The following is an 18,394-nucleotide window of genomic DNA, read 5'->3' on the forward strand; positions in this document are numbered from 1 at the left end:
TTGTGTCACTTAATTTATGGTCTGGCCAGGTACACGGATCTGTGTACCATATTTCAATATAAGCTGCTTCAGCCATCAGAGGGGATGAAGATGGGCTTCAAAGAAGCTGGCTGGACAGCTGATGGATTGCTTTCCTATCCACAAGCTGGGACATTAAGTAGCTTTTAAAGCTTGTCAGGGGTTTGGATCTTTTTCTGCTCTGAGAAGCTGCACGCACTGGCTTAGACAAGCAGAATCAGCCATGCTGCAGCAGGCAGAGGGCAGCTCCCAAAGTTACTTACGTTGACAGCCGTAGTGCCAGGAATTTCCTGGCAGACACTCATCACACTTAGGCCCTGTCGTTCCAGTCTTACACTCACAAAATCCTGAGCCATTACAACGATCATGGATTGAGCCCAAAGGGTTACAATAACACTCTGTAGAAACAAGACAACACACAAGCTGGAGACAAGTCCATATGGCTTATAGGTTATCAACACAGGAGTGTCACTTACTTAAATGCATCACTTACTTAAGGAAAGATGTCCACTAATGAAATGCTTTGGCGAATACAGCTATTTCAGGTCCATTTGTTTATTTGCTCAGACTTCCAGGGTATCATTTTTATGATACGGGAGGAAATCAACTGAAAACTTCCAAGGAAATATGACATCATGCTCTTCACTGCTAACAGATCATAATGGAGATTCCATTTGTTAGGGCATTTTTAGATGGTTTAATGAATACCATGAGAAGTTTGTATAGCAAGGATAAATCAATATGCCATCAGTGTAAAATCTGTTTTAAATTATTCAAATGGGTTTATCTGTTACATTCAATATTTGAGAACTGCTGACATTTTTAAAGTGCAATATAATGCACTTTGCTCATTCAAAGAGAGTTTTACTTTATGATTTGGGATAGGACCTTAACTTATTTATGTACATACTATTTTGTGATGAGCTTTAGATATTGTATCTGCTAAGCAAATTGGTACAGCTTTTATGCGATCTAGATCAACAATCATGAAAGGAAAACAAATTTTGCAATTCCAAATAAATTTCAACATAGGGATAATATGAGACATAATTTTCATTATAATGCTTGCCAGTGGGACAATATGAGTGTGTGTGATAAAAAGTAAACTGAATATTTTCTTGACCCATCATGTTTCCTTATATAGGCCTTTTTTTTTTTTTTTTGCTTCTGGAGATCTGTTATGCTTTATGACTGAACCACAAATGGGAATTCCTTAGGCTTCCATTAGCTTGGAAGGTAGCACAACTAGTTTGCAAAATTTTGGAATTTTTGGCCCAAACTTCCTTTTCTCATTAGCTCACTATGTAATCTTTGGCAAGTTATTCTGCCCCCCCATCTTTTGATTTCATTTATTTAAAAATATCCATTAAGAGGTGCCCTTGTTAAAAAACAAATGAAATCATACCAACCAACCAAATGACCAACCAATCAAACGAGCGAAGCCCTAAGATCTTCAGGTTAATATAATTAAGTTTAGTGTCTTAGAATAAAAATGGAAACCCAGGGTTTAATTTTATAGAGGTATCTAGGGGTTTAGCTGTAACTCTTTTTGTCCTAAAGACTAATTAGATAATTTCTTCAAAGAATGTGGAGTACCTTATGCTTTATTTTAGGTAACTAAGACGATTTTTAAGTTCTGCATTGTTATGATACAGAGACTTGTATATTTGTATATATTGATATATCCAAGTACAAATAAAAGCAAATAAACTCCTAAAATGTTCTCTCCTCTGATAGTTTGACTTAATACATCAGATTTTGAAAATGTACTTTCTATTTTAATGTGTATGTGTAATGGGAGGTATTTTAAAATATTTAGAAACAGTAATAAAGTTTTAAAATATCATGGAACTACACAACACAAACAGTGAACCATAAGTTAAACCATGGACTATAAGTAATAGTACCATTATAAAAATGTGCTTTCATCAATTGTAACAAATGTACCACACCAACACAAGAAATAATAATAGGGTGGTATATGGGAATCTTGTATTTTATGCATTATTGTTCTTTAAACTCACAACTTCTCTAATAAAAAAATTACACTGCAATTGATTCATAGATATTAAAAGTGTCACATTTACTTTGTTCTATATGGGATACCTTTGATAACTGAACTTGGGCTTCAAAGGAAATTAAAAATAATGCATTAAAACTTTGAGATACGTTTAGCAGCAAGTGCCAAACCCCATGTTTCTGATGTAAATCTTGTTAGCAGGGATTATCAGCAGTGATTACCCAAGGTCACAAACCATATATCCTCCAGTTTTCTGCTTAATGCTTGAGTTTATATGAAACAGAAGCAAGCGAGGGTGTCATCTTCATGTAATTGCTGTGCCATCACAGGGTAATTACATGCATCTTTGGAGACATGGCTATGCTTGGAATTTGTATGAAAAAAAAAAAAGGGTAAATTCACCAGTAATCACAAAGCAGCAATCACTGTGGCAATGGACTAGACAGCTGCATTTTTTATTTGCCATAATATAAAATGAGGCAAGTATTTTAAGACATCTGTTTCAACACAGTTTATATTTTGTGTCAAAGACATGGGCTGTTTCCTTACAGCCAGGGTGGTGAATTTGATTACAGAGCATTGTTAAAGAATTGACAAAGTAGACTTTTTTTTTTTTTTTTAAATTCAGAAAAGACTTAGATGAAGTTCAAAGTGTCCCCAAATTAGTGCTTAATTTTGTGAAAATAAATTGGGTAAATACCCATTCATTTTCATTAGTGTGCTCATACAAAGCGGTATAAAAATTAACTCTCAACTGCTTGCGGTGTATTGCCTTAAATTTAATTTTCAGTCCTGCCTCAAGCCCTTTTAGGAGCTTAAACATGGAAAAAAGTGAATAGGCTCATTTTGTTTTGTAAGGCAAACCTTGGCAATGGAGCAACAGGCTTCAAAGGGTCCTTAGAAAGCAAACTCTGGTCTCAGCTTTGGGCATAGGTAGCCCCAGTAACCCCCATCTGTGGCTCCTCAAGCAGGGAGAGAGGAATCTACTACTCTTTTTGAAATTGTTATTGATTCACTCTGTGCGTATATGGACCATAGATAAAAGAGAGACTGTAGCATATACCAGATAGCCAAACGCCTTCAGTTCAAAATTTTTGAAAATAATTTCCTCACTTAGAACACGGGCAATGATTTCAGGAAATAATTTTGTTGATGTGGGGAATGTAGCTGATTTTAATTAGCTTAAAATGCTTCCTCATCTTTGTATTTATCAAGAACGCTCCTGGATTTGAAGAGTATAAAATATTAAACAGAAACACATTTGTCTCAATAAAATAAAGTTCAATAAAGGTTTATAATGTTAATTAACAAATACTCTAGCAATGGAGAAAACAAGTACTCTTGATTTTTTAAAGTCAAAATAAATCCAAAAGTGTACATACTTTTTTTTTTTTTTTTTAAGCTTTTCATTTTGCATCTATAATTGCTGTGACTTAAAAGACAAAAGTTGAGTGGGATGTTTTCTAGTCTGTGGATGATGAGACATGGATTTACAGCAGAACTGCACCACTTAGACTTAGAAAGGAATATATCAATAGATTACTTTAGCAGTGGAGAAAGGCCAAACTTCATAATAATAGAATATTCTGAGTAAAGTTGAGATATTGTTGTTACCTGCTTGGAGAATTTTTATAGAATAAAACATTTTCTTTTAAGGCCCTTTTCTTTGATTTCTTTAAAATAATATGAAATTAATATAGTAAAATATTTTAACTTTTTGTGTTTTGCAAAATGATTAGGTTTGACTCTTGAATTCCCATATATATTTTGTTTTTTAATTAAATTTCAACTATAAATTTCCATATTTATAGCATGACATTTATATAATTTTACAAACAGCATTCAGTGAAATGCAACTCTTAATTCAATATTCAGACAATTATATGCCTTTTGGTCTTTGTTAGCATCCTCAAATCTTTGTAACCCAAGTGTCACGAAGGCAATTGAATTTCTTCTGTATATAAGCTCATAGTGGAATTGCTGCTTAACACAAATTAAAAAAGCATAACAGAAGTAAAAGTCTGACAAGCTTAGCCTTGCTAATTGTGTCAGGGTAGTTGGGAGACAGCCCTTAAGCTCTAAAGTCGGGAAATCCTTACACTAAACCTACACAGTTTGGGTCAATTTGCCTTATTTTTCTAGAAAATAGGGGAATTTTTCATTGTAATACTTACCCCACTGCTTTGTAATCAGGGTTAAGTAATAAAACGTATTTACAAGTCAGTCCACAGTTTACAAAGTATTTCCTGTTTATGAAGTGTTTCCTCCCAAATAATTATGATTTGACCAGGAGGCTCAAATGACTTACCTAAGGCCCATAACTATTAGCAAACTGGGACTTGAACCCAGAACTCCAGCCTTTAAATCCAGTGCTTTCTCCATTAATTCACAAATAATAAATAAGGAAATGCTTTGAAAAACAAAACATACTGTAGCTATGAATAGTATGATGTATACTTGGCCCAATTCAATTAGAAACAACTTGTACAGCTCTTTCATGTGACATTTGGCAAGTACCTATAAAAACTTGACAATCCAATCAGAGAACAATGATCCCAAAAATGCAGATTTATTGGATCTCTTTTTTGATGAAAGATCACTTGTCATTTGCTCAGTTTGTCCATTCTATTTCAATTAATCTCTGTTTGAAAAATTCTACCTTCGGAATTGGTTGCCTATATAGCTACCTAATGATATGGTAACAGATACACAGATATCCTTCAGTATTTTGAATATACACATTTCTTCAAAGTAAGCTATAAAGAGAAATTCCATTTATTGCTTCTTATTTTTCCCATTGACTCCCTTTATAAAAGACAGGTCCACTTGGCAAAAGGTAGGAGAAACTTTTTTTCTGGGAGAAGGACCCCTGGTCTTCACCAATACACAACCAGCACTCATCAGGGAAAGAGTACTACAGGGTCTCCTGTGGACCCAGGTTTCTGGGCTTGGCAACTAAGAGAACTGATTGTCTAGAATAGTTTTGAGAAATCACTCCTCCTTTCTGCAGTTATAGGAAAACTCAATAAATGGAATTTCATCACTATGGGTGGAAAAATCAGGCAAACTTCACATTACTAGCTGCTAGTAGATTTTAGCTGCAAATGACAATCAATGTTTGTTGACCACCAATTATGTGCACGATTCTGTACCCCAATTTCTCATACCTATAATTAAATCCCATGTAAGTCTCCAGTATTTAAATTGAATGTACAACTTGGACTTTAAGATCAGGTTGAAATTACCAGGTTTTAAGATATCATGGAAAGAAGGATAGAGAGACAGAGAGAGAGAGAGAGAGAGAGAGAGAGAGAGAGAGAGAAGGAGGGAAGGAGGGAGAAAGGAGGAAGAAATAAAGATAGAAAATTCCGTGGCTCTTATACCTGTTTGTTTTTATTGGATCATCCTTAAAACAAGAATAACATAAGGATTCAAATAGTCCCCCAACTATGATTTCAACCAGCACAAATGAATTTAAAGACTATCACAGGGATGGCTGCTCCATTGAGAAGTTCATTCTTGCTCAGCCTTGGTGCAAATCACCAGCATCTCCATCCTAAATAGCTCCCCATAGCTCAAAAGGCACAGAACAATAGCTGAAATTATAATGGGACTGACCTATGCACACATTCTCATCGTCCAGCTGTGCAGAAGCATTTCTGAAGTAGCCCAGCCTGCATAACTCACAGTGCTGCCCTCTAGTGTTGTGTTTACAGCTCACGCAAATGACTGTATTTAGCAGATCGATATAACTGCATCGATTGGAGTGGCCGAAGCATTCACAGTCTTGCAAGGAAGAACAGAAATGTATACAGAGTGTATACAGTAGCAGAGTAATAGCACACTACATGCTTGGATAAAATGAGGGATGGAGAAAAAATTGTGGAATGGCAAGACATATACGTGATTCAGCACGACACGTGGTAACAACAGATGGATATAACTGGATGGAAGTAGCATCTCTTTCAAGCAGCATAGAAAGGTCGGACACTGAGAACATGACCAAAAATGCTTAATTCTTGGCAGAGAAGATGAACATAAGCATTTGCAGGTGTATACCTTTTAGAATTTGGGAAGGCTTGGTTTCCATTGATGCAAAAGTCTAATTTTTACACACTGATACTTTACTGCTTTGCATCATTTTCCTCATTTTATTTTCTTCATAATTGCAATCTTAAAAGAGAGCAGGGGAAGCATGTGAGCACCTAGTTCTGAGTCTGCCATCACCCACAGTGCGTTTGTTTAGAGTCTTGCTGTCATTTATATCAAGACAGTAGCTCAGGCAGGGTGTCACAAAAATCATGACAAAAAAATAGGGATCTAGACAACTAAACAATTCTCCTTTATTTCAGTTTTTCCCCAGTGTTAACAGGAGAACTTGGCTTTAGTAAGCCTGTCTTTAGATTGAATCTGCATGTGTAAGTGTGAGAGAAAATACAAAACAAAACAAAATAAAACCAGGGTGATTATTTGTAAGAAAAAATTAGTCTTAAGACAGATTTTTCTTTCAAGTTTCATGCTAAGTCTTTGACGAAAGACAGGTCAGGCAGTTACTGTAGCCCCAGATTTTGTTTCCTTTGTCTCTCCAAGATGTTGGAGGTGCCTCTGAGGCTTAGGGATGAGGTAAGAACTAGGTAGGGTGATGAAACAAAGGTGAGAGTAGTTGGGGAACTGTGTTTGTGGGGGGGGGGGGGTGAGTGGGGGGGGGCAGGGTGGATAGACTAGATTTCCTCTTGTGTTCATCCCAACCAAATCAAGGAGTCGTTAGTTGCAATCTTTTTAAAAGAAATGGTAAAGACAAAGACTCTATTGGTAACAATAATTGCCAAATAAAATAGAAAAAGAAGGGTGAAGGATAAGTAGGTGGGAAATACATTTTTCCTTCTCAAAATATGGGAAGGAAGGTCAACCATGATACTGCAAAGCCTTATTTGTCTACAAATACTCCACTTATTAATCTGTCTGGCTTTTAATTCTATCCTACTAGGATGCCAAACACAGTCACGATTTGAGCCCAATCATTCATTCATTCATTCAATATTTTATTGAGTTTGTCTACAATGTGCCAGGCTCTAAATTAGGTGCTGAGTTACCCCTTTAGCCTAGACAAAATTTTGGGAACAATTGCATTTGGATGACCAGAGTAAAAATTAATAAACCTTGTTGAATAAGAAAGGAGGGGTGGCTAATTTTTATTTTTATTTTTTAGCATGCTATCAGTCATCACCACAGTGTGGATTCATTTTTTGGAGAGCTGGTTACTACAGTGGAGAGCCGAGGAAAGAATTCTGATGGCATAGAATTGATTTTGGATAGAAGCAAAGAAGGATATTGGAAATGGCAAAGAGTAGATAATGCCCACGAATAGGGTCAGCAGCTCGTAGACACTAGAGGCTTTAAAAGAGAGGCATGCAGGGGAGTTTCCTGAAGCCAAGTTACTTCCTTTATGTGAGGTCGGCTGAATCACTGCCTATCTGTGTGCCGGGTGTGGGGATGGCAGTGCTTTCCGGGAGGAGCCAGAGGGAGAAGGAGAGTCCTGGTGGAAGGAGGCCTTGGAACTCAATGTGGGAGCCAGAATACGAAAATACCTAAATAAATTTAGGAGCTGAGGCATACCAAATTAATAGTATTAATATTAATGGAATTATAGATCATCAAATTAAATGCTCTTAGACAGCAACAGGCATTTCACCCCAATTCCACTGTACTTTTCTGAGTTTGCACCTGTTTACACTGACATTTCTAACCCCCTAGGGAACCTTGAGAAGCCTCTAAATCTTTCTTTGATTGAAGGTTTGAACCAGGGAGAATCTTTTTGGCCTAGAGCTTCCCTGAAGCAGTGGTTGCAGGGAAGAAGTCCAAATTTCCAAACCAAACTGGTTCTGCAGGACATCTCCAGAGCTATCCTGAACTCCTGAGGAGTGGGGCAATAACAGTTCTGGCCTCAGGTTCTCCCTCCTCTGGATGAGGTCCCTTATTAGCGGTTGTGGATCTTCACATTCTCCACCCCATGTTGGTCCCTGGTGCACCTAAATTAATTAAGCCAGTTTTTTCTTTCTCCAAAGCATCCTTTATGTGAAAGATTTTATTCTAGGAACTTTTGGAACTACAAAGAAGTCCTTGTTGTCAGGAAACTTGTTCAGTGGATGAAACAAATAAGAGTAACTAGACAAATAAGATACCTAGAAAATAAAATAGTACACTCTCAGACAGTAAATTAGTGTCACAAAGAGGTCTGGGTAAAGCAAATATTCATTTAACTTTAGGGGAATTAGGAAAAATATCCAGCAGGCTATAACACTGAGTCTTTCTTGAGGGTAGTAGGGTTTCTTAAGAATTCTCTAGGATCTGTCCAATAACCAGAACTACATGCTGAGCTCCATATGAGAAAGATTTATCAAAGAAAAAAAAGAATGTATCTGTAAGAGATTCAAACCCAACACTTTCAACACCCATTCCATGAATATCCATGGACATGTCAAATGTGATATAGTTACCTACTATTCTTTGAATTTAATGAATAGTATACATGTCCATGATGATATTATTTCTGGATCTGGTTTGAAAACTACTTCATTACTCTTGATAGGAAAAGTTAAATATTTATGTAAGAAACCACACTCAGCTAAAGGCACAATACTATAAACTTATTTCAGAAAGTAGGTGGATATTTAAAATGTCTTATGACCTAGGACATGGGTTAATAGTAACTTGATTCTTTTAAGACTTCTAAGACTCTTCTGAAACTTGGTTAAGGCTGTCTCGTCTGGCCATGATATATTTGAGGAGGTAAAATGAGGAAAAGATCTTGGAAAGGGCTTTGGAAAACATGAGATCTCTACATAAATGTAAGGCATTTAAAAATAATTATTCTGACTGGTGTGTTATTTTTCAGTATCCTATTAATTTACCACTCTTTAGTAACTAGTATTCCACATAGGCATAGAACCCCACTAAGAATGTAATTCGAGCTTCATTATAATTTAAGGATCCTGAAGGGATGACGTTAATAATTCAATAATTCTTTGACCCTCTAGGTCCTTACTTCCGTTCTTACAAAGCATGGAGTCCATGCTCTATCCTTACAATAATCACTTCCTTTAATAAACTCTCATCTCCTTTCCTGCTCTCTCCCTTTATCTCTGTCATGGTTTCCTCGGAAAACATGATCCTGGTTAAATCCAACTTCTCCATCTCTCCATGTCTACATCCCAGCAGCTAAATGTGGAGTTTTTCTCCAATTATTTTTAAAACAAATTTCACTTTTAAGTTTGTGACCATAAACTTCAAAGGGGCCCTTAGGACTGCCTGGGAATCCTTGAAACTGGAGACTTCTGGGCCACCACTCCCTCTTAGTGCTCATCCTTCCTAATGGCCTTTGCTTTTTATTCTCTGCTTTTTGTCCTCATCTCTTCAAGTGTCTCAGGGCTTCGTTCTTGGACCTCTTGCTCTAGGCCTGCTCACCCTAGGTGATTATTTACCCAGGCTCATGGCTTTTAAAGCCATCTATACATTGACCGTTCCAAAATATTCACTTCCAGCCTGGACCATCTCCGCAGAAGTCCAGACTCATATACTGTATTCAACTACCTTCTATACATCTCTGTTTGGACATTTAATATCTCAACTTTAACATGTTCAAAACTGAGCTCTTGGGTTATCTTCCCAAGGTTGCTCCTCACTCAGGCTGCCCATCTCAGTAAATGACAGCTCCATTCTTCCAATCGCTTAATTTGTAATTATTGGAGTTGTTTTGACCACTCATTTTTTCTTACTCCTTATATCTAACCTATCAGCAACTCCTCTTGGCTTTCAAAATACATTCCAAATTTTACCACCTCTCACCTTCTCCACTGCTACCATCCTAGTAAAAGGTACCTTTCACCTAGATTGTTGTCATTGTCTCTAAACTGCTTTCTAGGCTTCCATCCTTGCAACAGTCTTCTTCCACACAGCAGCGAGAGTGGCCCTTTCAAAACTCAAATTTGGCCATGACAGCGCTCTGTTTGCAATCCTAGTGGCTGCTCATCTCACTGGAATAAACAACAGAGTCCATTCATTCCCAAGCTTCCTCCAGAGTTCATTGCCATCATCCTTCTCCTGGTCCTCTAGCCACACTGCCTTCGTGATGCTCTTCAAACATGTCAAGAAACTTCCCAAGGCCTGTGCAATTGCTGTTCCCTCTGTCAGGAATACTCTTCCCCCAGACATCCCCATAACTGGCATTCTCATTTCTCTTGGATCTCTGCTTAAAGAAAAAAATCTCCTCTGATCACTATTTGAAATAACAGTCCTGGTGCAACCACCCCAATCCTCTAATCTCTTGATCCTGCTTTATTTTTTTTGCATAGAGTATATAACATCTGAAAAGCATAAATTTATCTTAAAAACCTCCTTCTATACTCTGAGTATAAATACACAATCACAGATTGTGGCTTTTTTTTTCACAAATATAACTGCAGAGCTTAAAACATCACCTGTTTTAAATTAAGTACTCAAAAAATGTTATTCAATGAATAAATAAATGAATCAGTGATGATCCTGAGGCACCTTCATTTTGGATACTGAGGAAGACAGAGGAAGAAAGCTATGCTTACATTCATTCCTCCACCTCTCAAATTCCGTAAGAGAGCCTGGCTATATCCTATAAATTACTGAGTTTAGAAAATCGACCAACACACAAAAAAGACATAACCGAGTTAGAGATTATTTTAGCTGAGAGTTAACAATATGTCTATGCACAGACCAGTTTAGGCAGAAATAAATGGGGAAGAAAGGCAGATTTCCCAAAACTGCTATGGTTTTATAATATTTTTTCAATCTTAAATTCCATTGTAGACTATATATATGTATATATACCTGTTTTTCAGACCTGTTCTATTACTGTTGCATAAATCAAGCTAAGAGGTGGTCTCTAAAACACAATTTCATGGTGTGGCATGGCAAGCATCAGCAATACTTATTTATTGAGCACTGCCCTGTCCCAGGCACTGTGCACCAGCAGACATCCTGACCGAGTCCCTGCCCTAGCAGAGCCTGGTGCAGCATTTCTCAACCTTGGCACTATTGATGTTTTAGGCCAAATAGTTCCTTACTGTGGGGGCTGCCCTGTGAATTGTAGGATGTTTACAAGCATCCTTCCCCACTACCCATTAGGTGAAGTAGCAACCCCACCTCCTACCCCCCAGGCTGTGACCATGAAAAATGTCTCCAGAGATTTCCAAACTTCGTGTGGGGCCAAAACTACACCCCCCACATCGCTTCCCATTCTGGTCTAGTGGAAGATTGTCTGTGTTTGTGTGTGTGTGTGTGTGTGTGTGTGTGTGTATGGCATACGTTTGTGGATAAATATATATACATGCATATACACACACATATATACACATACATGTGATATTGCATGTATCATATAACATAAGGCAGTTATGATAATATGGTACTTTGTAACAGGCCAGTTAGGAGCAATAAAGTCTAGCTAGAGGTGCTTTGGAAGGGGGAGAATTCGAACTTGGCTTTCCAGATCAGTAAAGACCCAAACCTCTTCTAAGGTTTAAAGGGCTTTTTCTGACTGAGGCTAGCTACAGAAGAATCGAGCAGGTTAGGAAAAGAAAATGTTGGAGGTAAAAAGAATAGCAGAAACAGAGTGTTAAAAAGAGGAGGAGCTAAAATTTCCCTTGTTCCTCTTTCTTACGTTCCCCATGTTTCCTGTAATGACGGTATTATTTTACTGTAAATACAACATACAGTACTGTGTGGTACAGGTATATATTTTTTGCCAAATAAAGAAAGTTTCTTCTAAGCCACAGCTGGTGAAAACTCATCTCAGTCACTCAAAAAGAAAGAATTTTGCAAAACGACCTGAGATAGAGGTAAATAATTAAAACTTTCAAAATAATTTTTCCTTTCCTGCTTTAAAACAGTCACCTATGCATCTTTCTGGGGGCCTAAGGGACTATTCCAGGGATGGAAATTAAGTCTCTAGCATTTTCCAGATCTTTACTCCACCCCTGTCCCCTGCATCCTCATGTAGCTTTTGTAGCTCTTTCATGCACATTACTTGATCACAAGTTGGGCTTTTCTATGATAAGACCACTTCATTAGGAGGCTAACTTCCTACCTCTGTGGATCTGTTAAGACCTCATTAGTGCTGTGTCCTCAAGAAACCAGAGATTGAATGATGCAGAGTCAAATTCCAGGTCAAGAGGCCTCTTGTATATACAGCATGCTTGATGTGACATAAAAGAGATGGGCTTCGTTAAAGTCCCTTTTGCTTCCTTTTTCCTTCATCCATTGGCTTCTTTCTGTGGGTTTACAGCATCCTACTGGTCTCAGTTACCGCCTGGACGATAACCCCAAATCAGCCTGCTACCCTATAAACCTGTGGCTGTGCTCTTCCTAAAGAACTTATTTCCCCAATTTTCAAATCCATCTGGATTCTCCTCAAAAGGGCACCTTCGCTGCAATACATTTAAAATCACTGATAAGTTTAACATACAGTTTAAGTACTATCAGTTTCCCTTTTCCCATCTTCTGACTAGTTTCTTCCTTTTCTCTATATGCCACAGAAGGACTAATTTAACATTGATTAACATCTTGAGTATGATTTGACTAAATTCAATAAGGAATAGGGAAGGTATTATGGTCCTTTTCACCAAGTGGGTCAAACTAAGTTCAGATTTTGTTAATAAATATATTTCTTTGTTAGAAGTGTTTCATGAAAAAAAAATGACACATGCCCAACAGTTGACGGTGGAAAACAAGACACACCTGTCACACAGGACATTTAAAAGAAAATTATGAAATAAAAACAGGAGTCTTTATATTTCCTGAAAAATCTTCATTCTGTGAAAGACAGATGCTAGCTGGAATGGGCCATTCATGAGTCACAGATGAGAGACTGCTCACTTTCATGTAAAGAAAGTAATATAACTATTATTTGTGGAACATAAGCAATGATTAACCCAGTACAGATCTTCACTGGTATTTGTTCAAATTCATTCAAAATAAATGTTTGGGAGTATAAATTCTAAGACGTTTCATTTGTCACAAGGTGAAATGGACATGATACATGGAGGCTCCGTTCTGTTCTCATGAAAAGCATCTTTGAAACTCACTGTTAAGTGGGTTTCCTTATTTTCAATGCACATGAGTAACAATGTTAATACTCTAACATTCATGTTCTAAACAGAAACCTAAACTGTTATCATTCTTATTCACACATTAATCTTTCAGAAAAACAAATGTTGCAGCGTTTTTAATTATGGTCAAATTTCCGAGTGAAGCACTTTTTTCTTACAGATTACATTCCCAGCATTACTTGATGCATCAATTGGTGTCAGTCAACATGCCTCACCAAGAAGCTGATGGGTACACTTCACAGATATTCCAGATTCATACAGTGCAATGTTTCACAACACATAACACCATGAACTCACTGTATGAATCCAAGAACTCCTACCTCTCTTGTGGTTTGCAACTTGAACAGAAGAAACTGTTGACAAAGCTAATTTGGGAGCAACTGGATAGGTTTAAAAGAATGAACAGTAAATTAGAAACAATAGTGAAACTTTCAAACTGTAATTAACTTATTATCAACCCACTTGAAAAGTAGCCCTAAATTAAGAGACTTTGTATCTGTTGTTTCTGGGCATTTAATTCGATTACAAGAGAAGACTTTGGCTGAAAATGGTTCATCATCAGTAATAAAGTTTAAGCTATATTTTCAGAGGCAAAATGAATTTATCATTTTAATCAAGAATCCAGTGAAGTAAGGACTGTTCCAGTAACAATATACATATTAATCCCTGAATGTCCCCCTTTTAAATAGTCTCGTTGTTGAGTTAATTAACAATATCATTGCCTCAATTCACCATGCTGGTTGGGTAACCATAAGCTCGGCTACATTTAAACCATTAGACTATTTTCAGTGAACTGATTAGACATCACAGAACACAGTCACAATGGCCAGCCATTCAGCAGCATCTGGACCTTGGTCTCAAACACCATGAACATATGTATCTTCATAAAATGCAGACTTCTTTCTAAGTATTTATTACCTTGGGGGGGATATCATTTTGTTAATGGCAGAGTTTTCTCTCTAGGTTTGCCTGCCATTTCTTTTCCAAGTATTCACGAAGAATTGCTAGTGAAAACGGCAAGAGCTCTATAGAGCCTGAAGTTCTTGCAGATGCTGACAACATAAATTATGGTTGTACAGAACTGGTCTTAGCTAAAATTTCAAGTTCAAGCACTTTATTTAACTGTGTTGTTTCTCAAATAAATTCATTTAACTTTTTATCCACATTATTAAAAAATGTAACTGACATTTCCTAAAGATATTAAAACTTTTTGTCCTGTGACACACAGAAAACAGCAAAATAATTAAATGGGTTTGTTTCAGGTTTTGAGCAATGCATAATCTTGTTCAGCTCAAAACTTACTGTGTGGAAGTGTTAAGTCTTAGATCCTGCTTGTATAATTTGTTGAGGTACAAAATTCAATGGGAATTACTGAGTGACATTTCACTGAAGATGCTCTCATTGAACTAGCTAGGAATAAAGCCACTAAACCCTCCCTTGAATCCTCATAGAATTATACTAATAGGGATGAGCTTGATCTGTATTTCATCTTCCACATGTATGCAGAAACTTGAAAATATTCATTTGGAGCAGAAGATTAAGATAATTCTATTTGCTAGTAATATATGTATCTAGGACAGTCTCGATTTCATCACTCTGATCAAGGACTGAAAATGCAGTCTTTCCAATTTGACTCCTCAAGAAATTGCTAATATATTTTGTTTTGCTTAGCAGCTATTTCCTGGTTAGTCCTTTTGCTCATTTCCTCCTCCATCTGTATTCATTAGAGTTTAAAAGGAACATCCTGTATATAACCAAGGAAAGTGGAAGCTGAAGATGTACTTTTTTTTTTTGAATAGGAAGAAGGCGAAAGAATACAATTTTATATTAAAATAAACTCATATTTAAATATGACTATGTTTATCTATAAGCTAGATGATAATGTGAATTTAACATTACACTGCATATTATGAATTTTATTGCCCAGGTTTTAAGAGTTTTGTTTCTTCCCGTGATAACTGCATGATTGTCTGTCAATGTGTCAGTGTCGTCGTTTTTGAAGACAGAAGTCAGAAAAGAATTACTGTTCTAAGGACAGACTGAAAACAGGTTGCTGTTAATGCTGCTAAAAATGAATGTTAATTGATAGAGAATTAAAAGGGGAAAGTCCCAAGAAAGAAAATTTACTGTGGTGTAGAAGAGAGAGTTGGGAGAGAAAGGGAAGGAGGGAGGTGGGGAGACGGAGCGAAAGAAAGACTGATTGCTCCAAATTTCTGCAAGTCAGTATGGGGCAACAGTAAAAGAAGGAAAACAGATCTGTTAGGAGTCACAGTTGTGCCTTTATGTATCTTTCCTGACTCTCAATACAACTGAGGTAGCAGTTAGCTGGGTTAAGAAAAGTAAAACTAATGAGTTTTAAGACATTTATATGCCACCCTCTGATGGCAGTGGAATTCTAGGCTTCTCTTTGGACTCAAATCCGTTGTAAATTTGGTAAAGTGCTTATTGCTTCAATGCCATCTAATTTTTTTCTATATCTTTTGCTATAATGTTTCTGGGACACTCTTCACATTCGAGAAAAGATTTGAATTATAGTTCTTTCAAAGACATGGCATTCATGATAACTCTCTTACTTAGTGCTGAAAAACAGCATATGGGATTTTCCCCCCCTAAACATGGGATTTTATATTAGTAGGAATTTTACATGCTCCTACCTTGTTTTGGGTTAGAAACCTCAAGGGAAGAAATATTCGGCCATATCCTATTAAACTTTGGAGGATCTGCATGCATCAGGAAAAATCAGGGTATGTTATTTTCAGCTATAATATCATTTGGTCTAAACAGAAAATTATATGGACAAAAACACAAACCACGTATCTGCTCTTTAACTTGCCTGTGATGCACTTACAAAACTTCCACACCAAACAAGAACAAGCAATTGATGATTCCCAAAACATTGAATGGACATTAAATATATAGCCCCTTCCCTAACAAAGCTATACATTCACTTTTGAAATAAGGTAGACTATTCTTACACAAATAACCAAAATAGGGATTTTACAATTCAAACTGTTATGTAAAGCTGGTGCCTAAAACTAGAAGATAGCACAAAAGAAATAATTTTGCACTTGAGGATTCCATTCTTCACAATTTATATTTACAGATATGAACTGGTTGCATTAGTCTTCCATGAGAGATACATAGGGCTATGTTTTAAGTGTGAGCCATTATCTTTCCTATTTTTATTTATGTCATTTCTCAGAAAAAGGAAGACAAAGATTACTGATGATTCTGGTTTATGGAGAATATTCTAAGGTGCTTCCAATCATATCTAAGGTTTATATGTATGGTGTGTATATGTCTCCATGATGTTTTTATCTCAAAATATGTTTCTAGGTTATTTATTCAAATCCAGAAATAATTGAAAGCATTGTTTAATTTTAGAATCGATATTTCTCTCTTAGACCCACCAGTATAAAAAAAATGACTCTGGAAAAGCAGGAGAACAGCTTTGATGCTTTAAAATTATTTTGGTAAGGTGCATAGTACATGACTATAAAGGCAGTCATTTCATGGTTCAAATCCTATCATAGGTTGAGGCCAGCTCAAAACCACGTCTCCTGTGTGGTCCTTTGGAATAACGCAAGCTCATAAGGAAAGCTCTCACCTCTAAACTCCTGCAGAATAGTACCGCCTGTGGCCCTGATTTCTCACTGACATGTGTACAGGCATGAGTTTTAATATTGCTAGTTACAATTTCATAAGTTCATTTCTGTTCTCCCTAATTAGATTGGATTTCTTTGAGGAAGGGCAAAGCTTGCAGAGGGCCCCAGTAAATATCTGATAATTGAATAATGATATCAAGCGGCTAAGCTGCTGTAAACAGGTATCAGATTGTTTCCTCCATAATTAGATTATAGAGAATAACATTCTTGCAAGACATGGGACTTTCATATAACTTCAATTTTTAATATTTGTTAAAAATACACACACATATATATAAAAGGCAAAGGAAATCTTAACATCGATATTGATATTAGTATATTTGTCAAAAATATGAATGCAAAAGAACAGTACTTTTCTACATCTGTGTCCAGGTGTTACTAAACAAATAGATATTTGGTAACATGTAGGGGAAATATGTAAATTATTGACTAAATGTTGCTTTTCACTTGAGCATTTTAGTGTTGGGTAGATATGGTATTAATAGAAAAAGCCAACTTGATGCCCAGTGATTGGCTTTGAAAAACTATAAGTTTGCATTTTGAGGGACTTCATATTATACCTAGAAAATTTTTGTTTATTAAAGTTTTCAAATCATTTTTAATGTTTTTATTTGAAGAATATATTTATACATATTATTGGCATCAAATTAAGAAAATATCAGTTTCATGAAATGTTTCTCTTCATCTTCTTTCTAGTAACAGTAGAGGCAAATACTGGTCATAAGTGGGAATGATGCGTGTAAGTTTAATGTTAAACATTTAGTGACTCATTAAGCAGGGACAATGTTTGTAAATTTAATGCTAAATATTTAGTTACTAATTTGCCTTAATAGATGAAAAAATATGGTCTATTATTTTGTTAATGAACATAGCCAAATTTTCAAGAAAATAAGCTTATATTAAGTCAAGTTAGAAAAAGTTTTAAAAATTAACTCCTAAATTAAATTTTATTCCATATTTCAATATATTAAATGTGTTTTATGCCTATGTTTTAGGATAGCTCTTTTCTTAATGTTGTATGTTTTTTCCCCAGGATCCCGAGGTTCTAGTTTAAGGATGTTCCTATATGTATTTTAAAAATTAATGTAAAAAAAATTAATTTAGGCCATTCTACTTTTGAACTGTTTGATCTGTCTGGAATTGTCAAGATAAACAACTCAGTTATAATCCGTACCCTACCTAGAATACACTTTTCTTCTGTATTATGTACTGAAGATAGTTTATTGGGGGTGGGTAGCCCTTTTTCTCTGCCTGGGAATATAATCAGATATTTTCTTCAAATATTTTTCATTATGTAGGATGCCTAACCTTCCCAAACAATAAAAACTCACAACCACGAGCATCTATCACATAGAAATTTAAATTTAATCTATGCATATCTCCAGTGGAACAAAATTTTATATGCTGTGTGTTTTACTTGAGAGGAAAAATGTGGCCCCCCCAAAAAATAGATGTGAAAACTTGTGGCCTCTAAACTACAGTGCATCACTATCTGTGAATGCACATTGTAATATTTAGCCATCACGATATTTTTAATTTAGTACTCATCTTAA

General features: G+C 36.2%; 1 protein-coding gene across 8 annotated transcripts in view; it reads right to left on the reverse strand.

Annotated features, from left to right (window-relative positions):
• NTNG1 (netrin G1) overlaps positions 1 to 18,394 on the reverse strand; it is a 377,727-nt gene that overhangs the window by 47,429 nt on the left and 311,904 nt on the right. For 2 of the 8 annotated variants that reach the window (XM_037826498.1, XM_037826499.1), the window contains exons 6-7: positions 5,657 to 5,824; positions 282 to 416 (exon numbers count right to left, since the gene is read on the reverse strand). The exons of 1 other annotated variant lie outside the window; for it this stretch is intronic. In XM_037826498.1, coding sequence (XP_037682426.1) covers positions 282 to 416; positions 5,657 to 5,824 — 303 coding nt within the window. Of the gene's footprint in view, positions 1 to 281; positions 417 to 5,656; positions 5,825 to 13,496; positions 13,557 to 15,830; positions 15,897 to 18,394 lie in introns of all 8 variants that reach the window. 5 more of the 8 variants (XM_037826505.1, XM_037826500.1, XM_037826501.1 and 2 more) reach the window with 5 other exon arrangements.

The sequence above is a fragment of the Choloepus didactylus genome, chromosome 2 (assembly GCF_015220235.1).
Source record: "Choloepus didactylus isolate mChoDid1 chromosome 2, mChoDid1.pri, whole genome shotgun sequence".
Taxonomy (NCBI): Eukaryota; Metazoa; Chordata; class Mammalia; order Pilosa; family Megalonychidae; genus Choloepus; species Choloepus didactylus.